Below are 20,178 nucleotides of genomic sequence, written 5' to 3'. Positions count from 1 at the left end.
TATTAAAGCGCGTTCTCTTTCAATTGTCAAAGATGTGGCCTTTTTCTTTCTTTTCTTATTATTCTATCATCTATATTTACAATTTGTCTTTTTTTCTCTCTCTCTTCTTACTTGTACTTTCAATCCCCATGCAGAGTAGCAAGTGAGCGAATTTCACATGCCGGCTAAATTCTGTGCATTTCAATAAAAAGTTCTCTCTCTCTGTGTGTTGCCTGAATAGATGAATATAACTTCAGATAAATAATGTGACGCAATAAGAACGTGCGCGCGTCTTTCTTTCATTTTTCTTCCGTGAATTGCGACGAGATGTGGGGCTAATGTGCCAGCGTTTCACATGCGTATGTGTGCCCGCGGTCAGCGCATGTAGCAGACGAAAGCCGTCGAACGCACTTACGCGTTTGCGCACTCATTGTGCTCGTCTATTCTACAGCGTCTAAGCCAGCGTTTGCAAACCATCCCGCTGAAACAGGCATTATACCCCAAAACAACGCTGATCAAAATAAATGAATAAATAAATAAATAAATAAACGCAGTTCACGTGCACGTGGATTGGGCTTGTTCGGGCACGTCATGAGCACGTGACCTCTTGGTAGGATGCCGGAGAGGGCATACGGAAGAGATTTGGTTTGCGAAGGCTACGCGGAGTAGCTTCAAAAGTTTCGAGTTCGCCTCTTCTCATGCTCGTTTCGCGCCGCTTCAAAAAAAAAAAAGAAACGATTCTCTCAGCTCCTAATCAACCGTTTCGAAAAACTCTTGCGGTGAAATGTTTTTCATCGGACATCTAACAACTTCCATGGTCGAACTGAAATTTAGTATGGGGCCTGGTGAGTGGCCCTTTAAAGCTTACACCAACTCCTGCTAAAGGAAACCTTGTGTACATGCGAAAAAGCGGGCTTTAACTCTTACGCTAACGGTGACGTTTACACTAGCGCTTATCGCTGCGTTCCGCAGGGGCCTCAAAGCACGCAGTGATGAACATGTGTTTCCTTCTTGAACATTCCGATCACTGCTAATGGGCAATGAGACACGGAAGAATCCGATTCGATACAGAAACCTGAAGTCCGGTTTCAATCAACGCGCACGCTGTGATGATATGCGAAACTTATGCGCATATGTTCTCACCAATAATTAATAATTGAATTGAATGGAACTCAACCAACAACACACAAAATAAATCTTTCACCAGCATTACCTTGAAAGTGAGTATGCAGCGCCCGCATATACGGGGTGACCAGTAAACGGCTGTGCAGCGCGAACAGTCAGTTTTAAATGCGAAGGATTTCTTAGCGACCTTCAGCGACTTTGAGCGTATCTATCTATCTATCTATCTATCTATCTATCTATCTATCTATCTATCTATCTATCTATCTATCTATCTATCCATCTATCTATCTATCTATCTATCTATCTATCTATCTATCTATCTATTTATCTATCTATCTATCTATTTATCTATCTATCTATATATATATCTATCTATCTATCCATTTATCTATCTATCTATCTATCTATCTATCTATCTATCTATCTGTCTATCTATCTATCTATCTTGCCGCGCACGACGTTTAGCTCTCCTGGCCGTTTTGATAATGATATCGATACCAAACTTGGAATAGCATATCATGGCTCTATAAAGAACAAATTTGACCAGTCATAACATGAAAATTATGACATGTATGTCATGAATGTCATGACACACATTTCATAGTCCTGCAACTGTTGCCACGGTTTCGTTCACTTGACATGTTGCGAAACTGGTATGCTATGACATGATTTCATGGCAAACACATACAAGCGACAGACCCTAACATGAAAATCATGACATGCGTGTAATGTAACAACATGACTACATGCCACGCTCATGATGCGCTCGCAGCCGTTCCGCTAGCGTTACATATACCAAATTTGGTAATACTGTACGTTAAAGGATGACGAAGGTACGTGACTGGTGTGAACATAATAATCATGAGATGCTTGTCATGTAACAACATGACTACATGACAGGCTCATGATGCAGTGGCGGCCGTTTCGCTAACTTCACTTATACCAAACTCGGCATTACGCGACGCGAACGAACGACATAAGTAAATGGCACCTCCAAACATGATAACCAAGACATGCGTGTCACGTAACGGCATGACTACATGCCGCCCTCATGATCCGCTAGCGGCCGTTTCAATAGCTTCGCATATGCCAAATTTGATTTTAAGTGACGCCAATGGATGATCAAGGTATATTGCTGGTGCAAACAAAATAACCATGAGATGCGTGTCATGTGTGAACATGACTACATGCCATAGTCAAGGTGCCAATATATTTCGACATGACGCGGTGCGCGTGCTCACCGGCGTTCATTTCGCCACGTCACGTCGGCGTTACCACGCCAGGCACCGGTCCTGCAATATGCTCGCAGGCATGCGGCGCACCGCGTTGCTTTGACGCATGTGCGTTTCAGCGCGTCCGACGTCCCTCTGTCACAAAAAGAAAGAGACGCAGAGTTATCGGGGTAACGCATCGGCATAGAGTAATGTTACTCTACAGCATCGGCGCGAAGTGCAGCATGTCACATTTCGCGCCGGTTGCCGTCGGGCCTCGCCGACGAACGCTGGTCGCGCCTGGCGTCAGACATAAGAGCTCGCGTTTTGCTAAGGTAGCGTCGCTGTGCCCAGCGTGCGAGCGCGTCAACGCTACATTGAAGTACATTGAGCCCTTCATGATGCACTCGTGGCCCTTTTGCTAACTTCACATATACGAAATTTCGCCTTACGTGACGTCAATGGATGACGAAATGTGTGACTGGTGCAAACATGATAATCTTGACAAGCGTCTCATGTAACAACATGACAACACGCCACGCTCAAAGACTGCTCGCGGTCGTTTTTTAGGTAGCTCCACATCTACTAAATCTGGTATCACGGGACGTGAATAGATCACGAAGGTAAACGAGATATCTAAATATGATAATCATGTCACGGAAGTTATGTACGGCATCATTTACTGCCACCTCGTAACGTTGTGCTGATATAAAGTGACATAACATTTCTCATTCATTCTTTGCATATCATCGCTTCCCACTGTACGTGGGATCTGCCATTTTTTTTTTCAATCAAGAACCTCGCCAGCAGACGCTGCCTGCATCGGTGTCTCGAGGCGAAGAAGGGGGGCGTAAAAGTGGAAGAGGGGACGCGCAGGCGCGTCCCCTCTCCCACTCCTACGCCCTCCTCCTTCGCCTCGAGGAATGTGCGTTTCTCAGGAATGTGCTGTTTACAGGGGCAAGTGGTTCTTGAGATTGGGAAAGTAAAGTGAGCCCAGCAACTGCCTGCAGCAAAGTGCGACAATATCAGCAGTACCTAACGAGAGAATGTGATAAGGAGGGATTGCAAGGGATATATAAAAAAGTAAAGAACTGCCCTAGTTTTGTTGCGAAGCAGGATTCAGGCGACCACGTTGACTCGTGTTGCGATTGGTTAGCTTTGAATTGCCTGGTTGGTTCGTGAAGCCGATTGCCGTTTAGTGAAAAACAGTGGCTCCCCCACGCTCCTCGTACCCATGAATGCCGCAAAACTCCATTTGGGCAGCGACTTGGGCCCTTTCTAAGACGAATGGAGACAGGCCCCAACACCAGAAACCAGTCAGACAAGCAGTGGTGTATGCCATCATTTTCAGTGTTTCGTATTTGTCATTTATTGCATTGTGTTAGTTCTAGTTCATCGTGTTCACTTCTCATCGCTTGCCATTGCGGAGCTGTTCCCACACTTTTTCTACTCCCTGGTCTTCCGATGTGCCTAGCTTCAAACAACCCCGAGGTTTCGTTACACTATTTTGTTGCGTGAGCAGCGAAAACACGGAAAGCACAAGTAGTCCATTTCTTTGACAGACACACGACTCTATTGGACGTTAAAAGCTGCTTGAAGACATTGTTGTCTATGTCGGTAACTTCTTTGCATTGACCTTCTTGTGCTTCGACAGGTAATCTATTCAAAACTCTCGCTCAGAGCCATACCGTGTCTCTATGAGACGCGCAGGAGCAGAGCAATGCGCAAGCGCTATCGGAGTCGAATGAAAAGTGAGCAGCGCACTGTGCGCACGGCCCCTATCCTCCGTCTGCTGCCGTCATCTCAGATAGGCATGTGCATCCGGTTACCTGCAGTTTTGCATTTGATTTCTTTGGTCTGGCTACTGGAGCACAGGCATGTTTTCCACTGATCTCGAATGGCACAGCGCAGTTTCTCTGGCGACGGCGGTCGTCGCCTGCGCGCATGAAGCGAGTGCTCGCAGCTGCCTGCGAGACTTCTCGTGTTGCTTCTGCAGCAGCACGAGGATTTCTCGCCATGCCAGTTGAACCACATCGCTGTTGGTTGCTGCTAGCGGTGATTCCTTCACGATTTTCAAAACCAAGTTTATATTATTCCTTTTTTATGGGGCCAAAGTTTGCTCGTTGCCGCCGATGTGATGAACGGTCTCCTCATTTTCGCCATGATTAGAAAAACTTTGTTTTCCGAGTGGGCTGCCTTCCACAAACGTTAACTATAAAGTTTTCACATTGATATATCAGGCTCAGAACGTAATGCGGAAATGGTGCCACTCTATCGTGCGCCCATTTTGAGATGAATACCTGCGAGGTCGGCAAAAATAAACATAGTTGATTCACCCATCATAGGGACCGGTGTACAACACGAAGGTGAAACGTGTTTTCATAGAAGTTATTGGTTGTTGATAGGGTATCGGTATATGAGAGTTACTACAATGCCTATTCGTTGTATTGTACTGCAATGGGACAGTGTGCCGTCTGGCGCCTCAGATGTGACTCTTTCTGCGCTGACGGCCAGCGCTGCATGCCGGAGCGCATCGTAATACTGTGTCGCTACCTGTCGGCGCCCTCTAAAGTAATTTATGAGCAGCTGAGATAAAAGCCTCAGAGATTGGTACTTGTAGGTGCCGCGCTGGTTGTAAAATGTATGAAAATTATTAGAAAAAATGCATAAAGAAGTGAAGCAGTACATCATTGAGCATTATAATATTTATCAGTACGACTGCTTACCTTTCTGGCTCATGCACTCAAATAGTTGTCATGGAACTCGCCCGCTGCTAACGTTATCTTTCAGGGCCTCCTCGTTTATTTCGTTGCACGACTTGGAGTTAGTGTGATAGCGAAGCAGGGGTATATATGCGTCAAATAATAGCGATATGCTTTTTTTATCTCTTATGCAGTTAAAACCATAATCTAGCAGACAACTGGGTCGTTGTTTTGCGATAAGAATTGTTTCTGCTAAACTACGCAGAAGCAGCATTATTTATCTCATTAAGGCATCTATATGTGCAGGATGTGTTTTCTTCTTACAGATGCCTTTAATTTCATTTATATCATGGGACTACTTTACATAAAGTAAGCACAAATGTCGGTAATGGAAATTTGAAATATGTGTGACACACTGTTCGATGAAGGCGCCCTACTGGTGGCGTCATCGCAACAGTGGCCACCACGGTTCCATTCATTTGCCGTCAAGACGCCACTCTGCCTCATTCCAGTACAGCATATATTGGTGCAGCAGTGAAGAAGTCATGGTCTTTTGGTGTTACAAAAATAAATATTCCTTATAAGAAATTTGTAGTGGCGTGTTTATTTTATTACAACACTAGTTTACTTGCCTACACTATACCCGTGAACTTATTGGTACACTTCGCACCGCTGCACCAGTTTCTTCAGTCCTTTTGCATAAAAGTCGGCCGCCTGGGAATTTCTAGTAGTTTGAGTTGGTCAGTACGTGTTTTTGCTACCCAGAATAAGCGCACTTTGTGAATTACGAGCTTTTTGGTTTCAATCACGGGAGTTGTGGAGCGGTCAATGAAAAGAAATCTATCCGAGAGTCTACAAATTATCAGTCGTTAATATTATAGCAACTTTCGGTCTGTTTGTGGAACCGTTTCATTCGTCGCCATGCAGAGTTTGCCACTTTGTTCTCTGTCGTGCAAATCGTGCAGCCATTTGTAAAGTAGCCGCACCATATTCTGATCTTTCCTTTGCTCATCAGTACAGGTTCATACACTAGATACAACTCCCCATGAATTTTAGAACCTGCTGACCAGTGAGTTGCTCAAATCTAATTACAGCTCGGTTTCCCAACTGGCGGGAGCAATGTTTCTCGCCATAAATCTCATATTTGTTGCTCATCAAGAAAACGGCTACTGATTCAGAACAATCTTCTCAAAACCCTCCTGAGGAATGTACATATGGCCCCCCACAAGTAAATGTTAATCTGACGCCTACATATTTAAATAAGAGTAAAGGGCCCGTACCTTTTGAATAACCCTTGTATATAGAAAGACAGAGAGGGAAGGACAAAGTGCACTCCTGCATGCCTAAAACCCCCATCAAGCATGAATTCGTCGATTCCCTACACACTCCAAAAATTTTACACCCTAAAAAGTGTAAAACGGGTGAACGCATTGAAATTACCCATATGAACACTCTTTTTACGCCCCATTTTTAAAATGTGAGGTGTTCGTAATTAAAACACCCCCAAAACACCCCATTTACACCCTCATATTTGGGCTGTTATGAGCAAGGCTACAAATAATTGATCGATATGTGGGGTTTAACGACCCAAACCACGAGACGATTATGGGAGACGCTGTAGTGGAGGGCAACGGAAATTTCGACCACCTGGGGTTCTTTAACGTGCACCCAAATCTGAGCACGTGTGCGTACAAGGCTACAAATGCACAACATTTTCGGGCCGTTTTGCTTATACTGTTAGTATACGTTAACCATCTTGATACCAGCAAGGCTCCCTCTACTAGCTGCTTGCGAGTTTAGTAATGAATCAAAGCAGAAAGTAATGTGACCGAAACGCAGTTTTCACCCGAATGTCGCGGGTTCGAATTCCGGCTGCGGCGGCTGCATTTCCGATGGAGGCGGAAATGTTGTAGGCTCGTGTGCTCAGATATTGGCGCACGTTAAAGAACCCCAGGTGGTCAAAATTTTCGGAGCCCTCCACTACGGCGTCCCTCATAATCATACGGACGTTACACCCCACATATCATTCATCAAACGCAGTTTTCATCGATAAATCACGCAAACTACTATAAGATGGAAGATACAATAGGAGCGACGCTTGTTCAGTAAAGTAAGGGCCAATTCTCCTGTACCTGTTTCTTTCATCTGTGTCATTTGCGTGATTAGTCAACACTCACAAAGTACAATAATTTACCTGAACAAGCCAATGTTGCGCACATTGGTGTAGCCATTCATAGAAGACCCCCCCTCCCCCCGTCCCCCATAAGATCGAAGCTTTTGAAGCTGGAGATAAAACGTCCACCACCTGCAAAAAAAGAAACAAACGCAAACAACAACAACAGCACAGTTGTTTAGCCATAACCACCACGTCAGCAGGCCATCAGGTCTCTCAAAAACGAACATTGACGTCATGTATTTTCAGCAGGCACGTTTTAGTTAATTACTGTAGCGAATGTTCCTCTTCATGTGTCCTTAAAAGTGTGTCATGGAAATTAGGAAGAGGACACCGACCATAAAGAAAAATGCAGAATAAGTACATTTCGGTGACCTTGACGAAGCCTTGCTCACAATGATGGGAGCCTTGTGGACTAAATTCCGAACAAAGCTCTCCTCAGGGGAGCCGAAACGCATTCTCTAGTTCTCTCTCTCTCCGTTTTTTTTTGTGGATTTCCTTGTTTTAAATTATGTAACTTTCCCAGTAGACCTGCTTCGGTCAAAGCCTTGACTTTGTAGGTAGTGAGAAAACAGCATTGATGAAATATTCTCTGCCGTGGTCTTGTTCCAAGGACAGCAAGCTAAGTACAAATGTATTGCCGCAACGTGAAGACAGAAGTAGTAACTAACAGGTTGAGAAAGTAGCAGCAGGTCAGTATTTTTATTTACTGCGTGCCAGAGCGTTCCTTTTCTTTCTTGTTATTGCTTGCTGCATAAAAGCGTGCAGATGCGCGTATGCGCTGTCGTCTTCGTCTTCCTAGCAGTACGCACATGGCAATATGTTCTCATCGAATAGCGTGACGGCCGATGCATGCAATGTTGCAATGTATTTACCGAAATGAAAGTGCTGATAAAATATCGCCTGCGTGACCTTAAATGTGCAGTCCCTAAATACCCATAGAGCTAAGCAAAAAGCATCAGCTTATCTTTTTACCAAAATTCACTACATTAGGTCGGTGAAGGTGTGCTAAACATTGCTCCTGAATATTACAAATGCGCGTTCTGACTAGTAGCTCGTGCTGGCCGCACTGCACCGTCACAAAGTTCACTGCGATTCAAATGCACTGTTAAAGAACGAGTATAACGCAACAGATCTCTGCCGCAAAAAACAAAAAGCAGAACCGCGTCATCAGCAGAGGGCCGGAGCTAGCGTTAAACCGCATCTAGCTGGTCTGAGAGCGCCACAAGGCGCCGTCAAGTCTCGTCGCCTAGACAACCTTGGCTGCCCGCCTTCCTCAGTGGCTGCCCGGTATTGCTGCGCGCCGGACGCGCAGTGCGGGGAAGGGGTTGACATCGTCTTACATGTCACTGCGTGCGCTGGCGATAAACCCTCCCGTGTGTGTGCGTGTGGTGCGCGTGGCTTCTCGATTGGTAGAGTTTATTAGTCGGTGTTTAGTTTGAAATGTGGCTGCGCTCTCTGCTCCACCAGTGTATTCTGTCAGTGCTGATTATTGCGAACGTGCACCATCCTGAAGACTGCACCTGTGGATTCATATTGTGGAGCACTCGAAGTGAAATAGTGAGTACCACTCTCACGTTGTTCCGTTCAGCGCTTTGTTAACTGCGTGAGCACGAGAAAAACGCCTTCAAACAATTCTGTTTTCAACTAGTTGATGACAAATCAGCATATGTTTACTTAGCGAGAATATTTGTCCGAACTGTTTCACGGGGATGAAGGCGAAGTGTGAGTGTGGGCAAGTTTTTTTGTTTGTTTGTTCAGAATGTTGGGAGTACAAAGCAAAATGAGCGTGCGCCGCTGAGGTTCAGCGAAGAAATTGAACAGATATTTGCGGTGCCCTTTGTTGGCAGCCGTTTTGAACGGGGCCCGCTCGTGCTGCAAATCAATTTTAGTTTACTAATTAATACATGTGTGGGGACGGCGCCTGTTAGCTCTAAGCATCAACCGTATGTAAGACGCATATGCTTGGGCATGTCGGTAGTTCGTTTACTTTCTTTTTTTTACTTATTGCACAATAAGACTGAGAACGGAAAACAAGGGCGTGGTGTCCATGTCCTTCTTTTCGGTTTTTTTTTCGTTTTGTGCGGTAACACTACCGTGATAACTCGGGTTGATGCATCGCGTGACAACACAGCATATTGTTTCGCGTTAGGTGTGCCTCGCAAAGTTTGCCTACTTGCTAATACATTCAATTTCGTTATTCGTCTTCACCGGTATTTTTGTTCACCCGCAACGTAGCGTGACACTGCCGACAGCCGTGCCTATGTAGAGGATCGAGAACTGAAGCTGGACTTTTGTTTGAACAGACCTTTAGTCTGTGTGTGTGGTGGAATTACCTACTTGAACAGCGCAAACGTTTGTTTGAACATAACTGCTAACTTTCGAGCACATTTTATTCAGATTGTTTCCATCATGTGTAACTTTCAAAATATTCTTGTTATTCAGAGTTTTATTGCCATCGCCTCACTTTGGCTAAGTACTTCAGATGTTAAAGGTATTTTCGCGCCAAGGTTTCTTTTGGCGTTGCATAAGTCAGTTGCCAGACTTTGGGGTGGTTGTGGCCAGACTGCCGCTAAATTTGGCTGAAAAATTTTCTTCTGTAGTTGTGGCTTTTTTGTAAGAATTTGGTGCCATCCGTGGTGCATTTCGCGAGTGCATGAGCGATGCTGGCCGTTTTATTTAACGGAATGAATTGAGCCTAGCAGAAGTCGAGCGTGGTGCTGCCGAGAAATTAAGAGGTCGCTATGTGAATCGTATTATTAGTTTTTGTTGCACAAAAACACATTAATGTTATACATACTGCATGGTATCTAAGCATGTGTTGCAGCTAAAATGTAAGACTGGGCAGCATATGTATCTGGGAACACAATACGCACAGCCACTGAACAGCCTACGCTGCATCGGGAAGGAGTTATGCTTTCTCACCCTGACAGCTTGATTGAAACAAATGGCCCTAATTTAGCAGTATGCAATGGTCATTGAGTGAAGGTAACAGGGTCACTTTGTTCGACATTTCCCAGCCAATTTTGCGGCTATGGCAAATGTGTTTGAAAAAAATCGTGCTGATTTAATGCACTGAAAACAGTGAACTGCTTGAATATTTCGGAGAGAAAAAAGTTTTTGGTCACGTGGTTGCCTTTAAAACTTTGCAGACTGTAGTTTGTGAAAAAAAAATATTTTACAAGTTCCGCACCTTTTTTCATAGCAAGTTTGGTGTACGTTAAGTAAAGGGGCTTATGTAGGGTGTTTGAAACTCAGCCATAATAATACAAATTTTCGGCCACATACGTCTGCAAATATTAGCCAAAGAGTGTTATGTTTGCGTTTTCTCATTGTTATACTGCACATTGTATGAATATCTGAGCTGTGACTACTTACTTCACAGAAAAGATATTTTGATGAAAAATTATTTTTAGACATTTTAAGCTGTTAACCTCTACAAGAAAAGATCACTAATTTCACAAAATTGTCATTTTTGTCCGTATTGAGACGCAATTTGCACGATGTGGTGGTCCAATTAAAAATCACCTTTTACCTAAATTGAAAGCAAATAAACAGTTTTTTGTATGTGACAAGTTTCATCATTACAATTTCTATTTCAAGGAATAAAATATTTTTTTTTAATTTTCCCATCAACGGCAATGGGGAACTCCGAGGCGTCGGCTGCCAGATGACCAAATGGAATTATGCAGAACTTGGAACTTCAAAAGTCATTTAGGGCCAAAGCTCTCGAGGCCGTGGGTCGTTCCTTCCTCTGCAGTCGTACTAGTATGATGTAGCCACTTGATGAGTTGCACAATAGGTAGCGCTAGTGGTTTTCACAGCATATACACGGACAAAATGATGATTCGTGGGACTAATCATTCGCCCGTACGTTTGTACTTTCGTCCGTTCGTCTGTGCATCCATCCGCTTGGGCTTCCGTGTGTCAGTCTGTCTCTGAGTCTGTCCGTCTTTCTGTTCGTCTATACTGGCGTCAGACTGTCTGTCCATCTGTTTGTGCGTCCGGGTGGACGAACGCTACGCCCCACTCATCATCATTCACTCCGTGGATATGCTGTGATCTTTTTCTCAAAACATAAATTGCTATGACAAAATTTGGCTCATGAAAAGAACTGTTTATTTGCTTCGATTTAGGTACAAAGTCTATTTTAATTCAACCACCACATGGTGCTAGTTGCGTCTCATTATAGACAAAACAGTTATTTTGTGAAATTTGCGATTTTTTTTGTAAAGTGTGACAGCTTGAGAGGTCTATAATATTTTTTTCCTCCAAATATTCCTTACGTGGATTAAGTATTCACTGCTCAGATATCCATTCAAAGTGCAGTATTGATATAGAAAAATGCAGATATAGCACATTTCGGCAAAATTATTTGAGGCGTATGTGGTCAAAAATGGTAATATTACTGAGCTTCAAACACTTTACGCAAGCCCTTCACTTCACCTGTTGACCAAATTTGGCACAGAAGAAGAGGTAGATACTTATGAAAGAATTTTTTTCACAAACATCCAGACAAGATTCTGGGAAGTTCAGGAGGCAGCCACGTCACCAACAAATTATTTGTCTGCGAAATATTGTAGCAGTTACTCTTTTTATAGCAGTAAAATCAGCGCGATTCTTTATTACATTTGCGGTGGTCACCAAAATGGCTGGGACGTCTGATGTGGAATGACGCAATAGCCAATTCTTCCATCATATAATCGTGTCAATGTGAGCCAGTTCAAGAACACTAGTATCATTTGCATTTTTATACGTAACTGTACATTACTTAGTTTTACAAGTTACCTGCACTGAATACCTTCTCAATGCGCATACCGTCATGTATGTTAAGTGGCATTGTGCTTTTGTGCAATACAGATAAATTATGTATGTGTTGTTGCGCTTCGTACTGTATTCGTTTTAATAAACTAATCGAATGAGTACCATGGTAGATCTGCAGAAAGGCACGTGCAGCTGTGTTGATGCATACTTAAGCATAGAACTTGACATTCACTTAGATTGGTCGTCGCATGCAGCTAATGAAACATTATCAACTTGGAGCAGCACCTTTTTATTTGCCTGCGCGAGCAAGCTGAAAGGGTAAAGTAAGGTTCATATACGGCACGAAAGGTAGAATGATTCTGCCACAGCGCGCTTTTTATGGTGTTTATTGCTCAGCATACCTTTTCTAGCATTTCTCACTGCAGTGGAGCCCGATGCCACTGAATATGCTTGCTATGCACTCAATTTATACTTACACATAAGAAAGCAGTTAGTTATGCATGATGCACACTGTATGTTGCACTCTTTGTGAAATTTCAGTCATTCTTCCTAGTGTATTTATTTTAGGTTTCCGGGATTGAATTTCCTGTACAGAAAGAACAGGTTCGCCCCACTTCTCTCTAATGCACCAGTCATCTCAGCAGCTGAATATGATTGTGCAAGCAGCAGTGACGAGTGCTTTTGCAGTTACAGTGTACCAACACTGACATTACATTAATACGACCTCAAATACACTACCTTGTCGAATTTTCTCTTTTTTAATGCCGAAATTTATACTGCGAGATGTAATATGTTGTAAATGTAACTCTAGAAACTCGCTTACTCTTTCTACGTGTTTTTTTTTTCTATTGTATAGGTGTCAATCAAACGTCATACGTCTCAGTCGTTTGCTCGACTAGCGCAAATGTTTTTGAAAGTTGTGGAGATTTATTGTATTTAAAACAATGAATTTTTAGTATAGAAAGAAACTTGGTCACGTGACATATTTCAAAATTTTGCAGGATGCCATCAGAGTCCTGTTATTCAGAGTCGCAGTTTTTCTATAATAAAGGCAGATGTTAACATATGGGCTTAATTGTTTTTTGCTTCGGCGTTATGTTCGGTTGAACGTTACGCTACAGGTTACTGCTTGCACTACTGTCGTGTGGTGCGTGCGTGCGCGCACGCGCGTGTGTGTGTGTGTATGTGTGTGTGTGTGCCCTCCGCGTCTTTGTCGTTTACGGCCAAGTCTACGTACACATATATACACTGGTCTAATGCAGCTCATTCAAGACCATGGCACCTTATGTTGTCAGCCGCAGAGAAGGTTCATACATGCTTCTCCCTGAGAACAATTGAGGCTTGGGCCAGTTGGTAATGCATATTTGATGGAATGAAGTGCTATGAGCGGCTCTCCTCAACACACAAGTCTAAGCGTCACCTTCTGTGTCTCTGCTTTTGTTGCCCGGTAATTGCGCTTCATTTGATCAAGTATGCTCATCTATATAACTGCCAGCGTTTCAAGGGGGTTTTCAGTGTACACCGCCCTCACATGGGTGTAGCTTCATCCAACACCCATAGTTTAGGGGTGTTCATAAACACCTATAAAGTAGGGTGTAACGTTTCTTTACACCCTACGGTTCAAGGTGTTTTTTAACACTTTATTATTTAGGGTGTTCCTAGACACCCTAACAGGGTGTTGCCCATGGGACAGAACAAATACACCCTTATGGGTGTAAAAATTTTTAGAGTGTACTGCCACAGTGGCTGGTATTCACGCTTCTCGGCCCATGCACGCTCTGCAGCCACTCCTGGCACCGACCCGGACGTGGACGCAGTGCTTAACGAGCTGGAAGAGTACAAGGTCGTCGTTCGCAACAGCCTTGGGTCTCACACGCTCTTGATGGGCGCCACGATCAAGGCGGTGGACCCGAGATACGAACCCGGCTCGCCAAAAGGGTACGTCGTGTTCCGGACCCAGCGAATGTTTCCTACCGACAGGCAGTGGTTCAACTTTAGAAGGTAAGTTCTTAAGAAGGTGATTACATTACCGAAAGTTTCATACATTATGTTTCATACATCATCATCATCAGCCTGACTACGTCCACTGCAGGACAAAGGCCTCTCCCATGTTCCGCCAGTTAACCCGGCCCTGTGCTTGCTGCTGCCAATTTATACCCGCAAACTTCTTAATCTCATCTGCCCACCTAACCTTCTGTCTCCCCCTAACCCGCTTCCCTTCTCTGGGAATCCAGTTAGTTACCCATAATTACCAGCGGTTGTCCTATCTACGCACTACATTCCCGGCCGATGTCCGTTTCCTCTTCTTTATTTCAACTATGATATCCTCAACCCCCGTTTATCCTCTAATCCACTCTGCTCTCTTCTTGTCTCTTAAGGTTACACCTACCATTTTTCTTTCCATTGCTCGCTGCGTCGTCCTCAATTTAAGCTGAACCATCTTTGTAAGTCTCCAGGTTTCTGCTCCGTAGCTAAGTACCGGCAAGATAGAGCTGTTATATACCTTCCTCTTGAGGGATAGTGGCAATCTACCTGTCATAATTTGAGAGTGCTTGCCGAATGTGCTCCACCCCATTCTTATTCTTCTAGTTACTTCAATCTCGTGGTTCGGCTCTGCGGTTATTACCTGCCCTAAGTAGACATAGTCTTTTACAACTTCAAGTGCACTTTTACCTATCTCGAAGCGCTGCTCCTTTCCGAGGTTATTGCACATTACTTTCGTTTTCTGCAGATTAATTTTAAGACCCACCTTTCTGCCCTCCTTGTCTAACTCCGTAATCTTGAGTTGCGATTCGTACCCTGAGTAACTCAGCAATGCAATCTCATCGGCTAAGCGCAGGTTACTAAGGTATTCTCCATTAACTCTTATCCCTAAAGGTTCCCATTCTAGGCTTCTGAAAGCCTTCTGTAAGCACGCGGTAAATAGCATGGGGAAATTGTGTCCCCCTGCCTTACACCCTCCTTGATTGGTATTCTGTTGCTTTCTTTATGAAGCACTATGGTAGCAGTTGATCCCCTGTAGATTTCTTCCAGAATGTTATATACTTCATCTACGCCCTGATTCCGCAGTGTCTGCATGACGGCTGATCTACTGAATCAAACGCCTTCTCGTAATCTATGAAGGCTATGTATAGTGGTTGGTTATACTCTGAGCATTTCTCTATTACCTGATTGATAGTATAGATGTGGTCAATTGTTGAGTAGCTTGTTCGAAATCCTGCTTGTTCCTTTGATTGATTGAATTCTAATGTTTTCTTTACGCTGTTAGCAATTACATTTGTAAATAGCTTGTATACTACAGAGAGCAAGCTGATCGGCCAGTAATTCTTCAAGTCCTTGTCATCTCCTTTCTTATGTATTAAGATGATGTTAGCATTCTTCCAAGACTCTGGTACTCTTCCCGTCAGGAGACACCTCGTAGAGTGGGTGGCTAGTTTTTCTAACACAATCTCTCCTTCATCTTTCAGCAGATGTGATGTTACGTGATCCTCACCGGCAGCTTTGCCCCTGCATGCTCTCCATAGCTTTTCTGCCTTCTTCTATCATTACTGAAGGGGTGTCACCTGGGTTACTGCTAGTTCTTATAGTATTAAGGTCGTGGTTGTCTCGGCTACTGTACAGATCTTTGTAAAACTCCTTCGCTGTTTTAGCTATCTTATCCATATTGGTAGTTGTTTTGCCTTCTTTGTCCCTTAGTGCATACATCCAACTTTTGCCCATCCCAAGTTTCCTCTTCACTACTTTGATGCTTCCTCCGTTTTTCAGAGCGTGTTCAATTCTCTTCATGTTATACCTTCTTACATCGCATATTTTACGTCTAATAATCAAGTTCGAAAGCTCTGCCAGTTCTATTTTGTCTGTTGTACTTGACACTTTTATGATTTGACGCTTCCTAATTAGGTTCTTCGTTTCCTGGGAAAGCTTGCCAGTCTCCTGTCTAACTACCCTGCCTCCAACTTCCACTGCACACTCCGTAATGATACTCGTCAGATTATCATTTATTGTATCTACGCTAAGGTTGGTTTCCTCACCAAGAGCCGAGTACCTGTTCTGCAGCGACACTCTGAGTTCCTGTACTTTCCCTCTCAGTGCTAGCTCATTGATTGGCTTCTCGCGTATCAGTTTCTGTCGTTCCTGCTTCAAGTCTAGGCGAGTTCGAGACCGTACCATTCTATGGTCACTGCATCGTACCTTGCAAACCACTTCCGCATCCTTCACGATTCCTGGGTGTGCACTCATTATAACGTCTATTTCGTTCTTATTTTCGCCATTAGGACTCCTCCGTGTCCACTTGCGGTTTTCTCGTTTTCGGTAGAAGATATTCAAAATCCGTAAATTATTGCGTTCTGCGAATTCTACTAGTAGCTCTCCTCTGGCGTTTCTAGCACCGATGCCATAATCTCCTACTGCCTGGTCTCCAGTCTGCTTCTTCCCTACTTTTGCATTCAAGTCGCCCATCACTATAGTATACTGTGTTTTTACCTCACTCATTGCCGATTCCACGTCTTCATAGAAGCTTTCAACTGAAACGTCAGCATGGCTGGATGTAGGCGCGTAAGCCTGTACAACGTTCATCTTGTATCTTTTATTCAGTTTAAGTACGATACCTACCACTCTTTCATTAATGCTATAGTGTTCCTCTATGTTGCCAGCTAAGTTGCTGTGAATTAGGAACCCCACTCCCAGTTCTCTTCTGTCTGCCAAGCCCCGATAGCAAAGGACGTGACCATTGTGTAGTACCGTATAGGCCTCATCTGTCCTCCTAATCTCACTGAGCCCTATTATATCCCATTTAACACCCTCTAGCTCCTCGAGTAGTACAGCTAGACTTCCCTCAGTAGGCAAGGTTCTAGCGTTAAACGTTGCCAAGTTCAGGTTCCAATGGCGGCCTGTCCGGATCCAGAAATTCTAGCACCCTCTGCTGCGTTGCAGATCTGACCGCCGCCGTGGGCAGTTGCTTCGCAGCTGCTGGGGACTGAGGGCCTTGAGTTACGTATGCATGTGGGAGGTAGTGCAAAGATACTGCACCAGGGTGGCCAATCCTTCTCTGTTGAGGGAGTGCGTTCCCGGTGGTGGTTACCGGTGAGGCGGCACCCCAGGCATCTTAATGCAGTTCCATCAACACGCGGATTTTTTATTTATTTTTTACGTTTCATTTTTTTATTATGTTTCATACACAATGATCTCGAAAAGCGTGAGGTCCGCTGTAGAGGTGTATAGTGGTTACGTAGACCTACTGCAGTCCTAAAGGCTGGCGGTTCGATTCCACCCGTGGCAGGGACGATTAGATGGAGTCGAAATGCTACTGGTCTGTCTCCGGTGTGATGTTAGTTCACGTTAAAGAACACCAGATTATTAAACTTTCCTGGCGCCCTCCAACACTTCTTGAAGCTCTAGCGTCTCCCAAAATATTTCTTCTTATGTTTCCTATGGCGTTTAAACAATGTCCAAATTGCCTTATACCTGTGTCACACGACTGTTCAGAATATCATGGAAGTGATGGTCACATGTCAAGCACGAGCTGCCACACGGCCGCTTTCGAAGTTCGGCCATTCAATAGTCTATTCAACGGAGTACCCAAGCACTGCGTTGAAACGTCGATGGCCACTGAGGGGCGGAATCAGAAACAGCGCCAACCTCACGTGAGCTCGTGCACACGATTAGAAAAAATCATGTAACCAGTATGCTCTAAATGTAGCGAGTGTTGTTAACTATTTATTAGATAACGTTTGTCACTTGGGCTGTGTTCCGAATCTTAGACAGCACGTAGACAGTCTACGGAGACTGTTTAGAAGACAGGAACGAGCCCATGCTGTCCGTGAATTGGAACACTTCTGGACGGCTTTTACGTGATAATGCGCCACTTCGCGTCGAAAAGAAAACGCCAATGTAAACAAACGTAACCCTTGTATTTTCTGGCTTATTTCGTGTTAAAATCTAAAAAAATAAACGTTACGCACATTGAACGTCTGAAAAAGCTTCTGCTTGTGTGCAGACGACCATTCCGGCGAGATTCAATCTATCTGAGCGATTCGCTGAGCTGCCATTTTGTTTAGACAGCAAAGTAGCCTGCATCGTATTTTTGCACGAGGCGGTTTTCTTGGAGCTGTCTATGTTGCCAGCTACGTGAACTGGAATGAGACTTAGGATGGCCGCCGTCCATTTAACTGTCTACGGTGAGTATTGTAACACATCCTTGAAATGTGTGAACTGTGCCTACTCTCGACAGCAGCCACGTGCCTGTCTTCGGCGTGCTGTTTGTGTCACTGTGTATCCCTCGCCACAGTTTCAATTAAAACTTGAAAGCTAAATGTGCAGTCCTAACAACGTAGACACACTTTATTCAAATGTTTAAACAACATGAACAGACATATCATGGTCTTGAAGTGGACGTGTAATGTTCAACATTAGTTGACATATCTGATACGGAAAAAAGCTCCCGTAGGGCCACACATATTTTAAGACAAACGTCAGGACTACTCAGCGACCATTCAGAACTGTTATCTAGCAGCGCGAACACTCCATCGAGTCGATTGAGTTGTGGCGTGTCGACAGCCATTGAATGGGTCGCCTTCCAAAAGAGCCTGTGTGATTCAGACAGAGAGAGAGAAACGAGAAAAAAGGGAAGGCAGGGAGGTTAACCAGCTGCTAGTATCCGGTATGCTACCCTACACTGGGGTTGGGGAATAGGGGGTTGAAAGAGAAAGGGAGAGTTAAAAAATAAGAGAAAAACACCGACACTCGCACACACAAAATCAGTCCACTCAGAGGCGTTCCGACAGGCCAGTAGTTCGTAAGAAGCCCAGTAGCGCTTGCACGGCTTTCTTCTGGGACGATGAGTCATGACGATGGCGCGGTATACTTTCTTCTGACAGCGGCTGGTCATCTAACCTGTTAAGTTTATTAGAAAGATGTTGTCTTTCCAGGTTGTATTTTGGGCAGTCACACAGGATATGTGGAATTGTTTCTTCATCTCGCAGTGTGCACAGAAGGCGGCGTTGGCCATACCTATGCGGAACGCGTACGCACGGGTAAACGTGTGTCACACAGGTCCCGTTAATTAGGGAGGCGATCGCCGGGCTAATTCCAAGGGCCAAAATATCGGCCCCCCGAACCGCACCACGAAAGCGTGGACAATTTTAGAAGTGGTCCTTTATGGCGCGTCAGCGGACGCCGGCCGTGGCCCAAAGAACAAGTCAGAGCCGAGAGTTGATAAACAAACAAAATTGTATTCTCAATAATGGCAGCTCGAAAACAATACACAAAAATGCACACTCCACAATAGTTGCATACAATATGTCACCAATCAAACCAATCAAACAACGTACTACACAGTACAATCAGCCACACCTGAAACAATGGACGCAGACAACAATACGCACTACAATGCAGTCGCATGCATTAAACAACCAAGAGACTTAAAGACTAAAGAGATACAAAACCTATTCAGTCCAAAGTTCTTCGAATAAAAGTCTGGATGATACTCTTCCGAGAATCACTCACTCAAAGTCCAGCGTTGTTGTCGTTCCGCAGCCCTCGAAGTTTCTCTTCCAGGAACCCTCGCCGAAGTTTCTCTTCCAGGAAACCTCCAGTCTTCAATAAGCCACTCTCCAAGCTTCAAACTTCTTCGCCCGAACTCGTCGGCTTCACACACGCAGCTGTTGCTACGCGTGTTCGCTCGATAGCGGTAAACACACGCTCTTGCCTGTAGCTCGAGCCTTCACCCCTCAGGTGGAAATCCTCTTCATCTCCTGCTTCGTCCCTACGGACAAAACCTTCGCCGACTACACGGCGGAATCCCTTCGCACTCTGGCGTTAACTTCCGTCTTCTCCTGATCCCTCATCTCTGCTGCTCGGTTAAATACCTTGTGCGCGACATTCCAGAAGTTTCTCGTCATTTCGTCGGCGCGATACGCAGCAAAGGCTGGGAAGAGGGCGAGACGGTTGGAATGCCCTCCGCGGCCGATGACTCAACTCGGTATGACAACGCCCCTTTCGTTCTAGAACTTTCGCGGGCTATCTCGGCCGCCGATGTGGGGTGAGGAGGTTCGTCGGCGAAGCCACGCTTCCAAGGGGAGAGCGCGCGCCCGGGGAGCCTTGGATGTTTGTTTTCTTTTTTTTCTTTTTGACCTCCCGGCGTCTCTTCCGCGCGTTACCGCAAGAATTTGGCGGCGCGCCCATTTTTAGCGCTCGTTCTGTGACACTGCCCCCCACTTTAAGAATA

At 44.7% G+C, this 20,178-nt stretch overlaps 1 protein-coding gene across 2 annotated transcripts in view; it reads left to right on the top strand.

Moving 5' to 3' along the window:
• Positions 1-20,178, top strand: part of LOC119186086 (decapping and exoribonuclease protein) — a 72,035-nt gene that overhangs the window by 32,069 nt on the left and 19,788 nt on the right. For both annotated transcript variants that reach the window (XM_075896082.1, XM_075896083.1), the window contains exon 3: positions 13,739-13,955. In XM_075896082.1, the coding sequence (XP_075752197.1) occupies positions 13,739-13,955 (217 nt within the window). The remainder of the gene's footprint in view (positions 1-13,738; positions 13,956-20,178) is intronic.

This window comes from Rhipicephalus microplus, chromosome 5 (genome assembly GCF_043290135.1).
Source record: "Rhipicephalus microplus isolate Deutch F79 chromosome 5, USDA_Rmic, whole genome shotgun sequence".
In the NCBI taxonomy this organism is placed as follows: Eukaryota; Metazoa; Arthropoda; class Arachnida; order Ixodida; family Ixodidae; genus Rhipicephalus; species Rhipicephalus microplus.
Note: the sequence above shows the minus strand (reverse complement) of the source record. Positions and strands in the feature narration are given on the sequence as shown.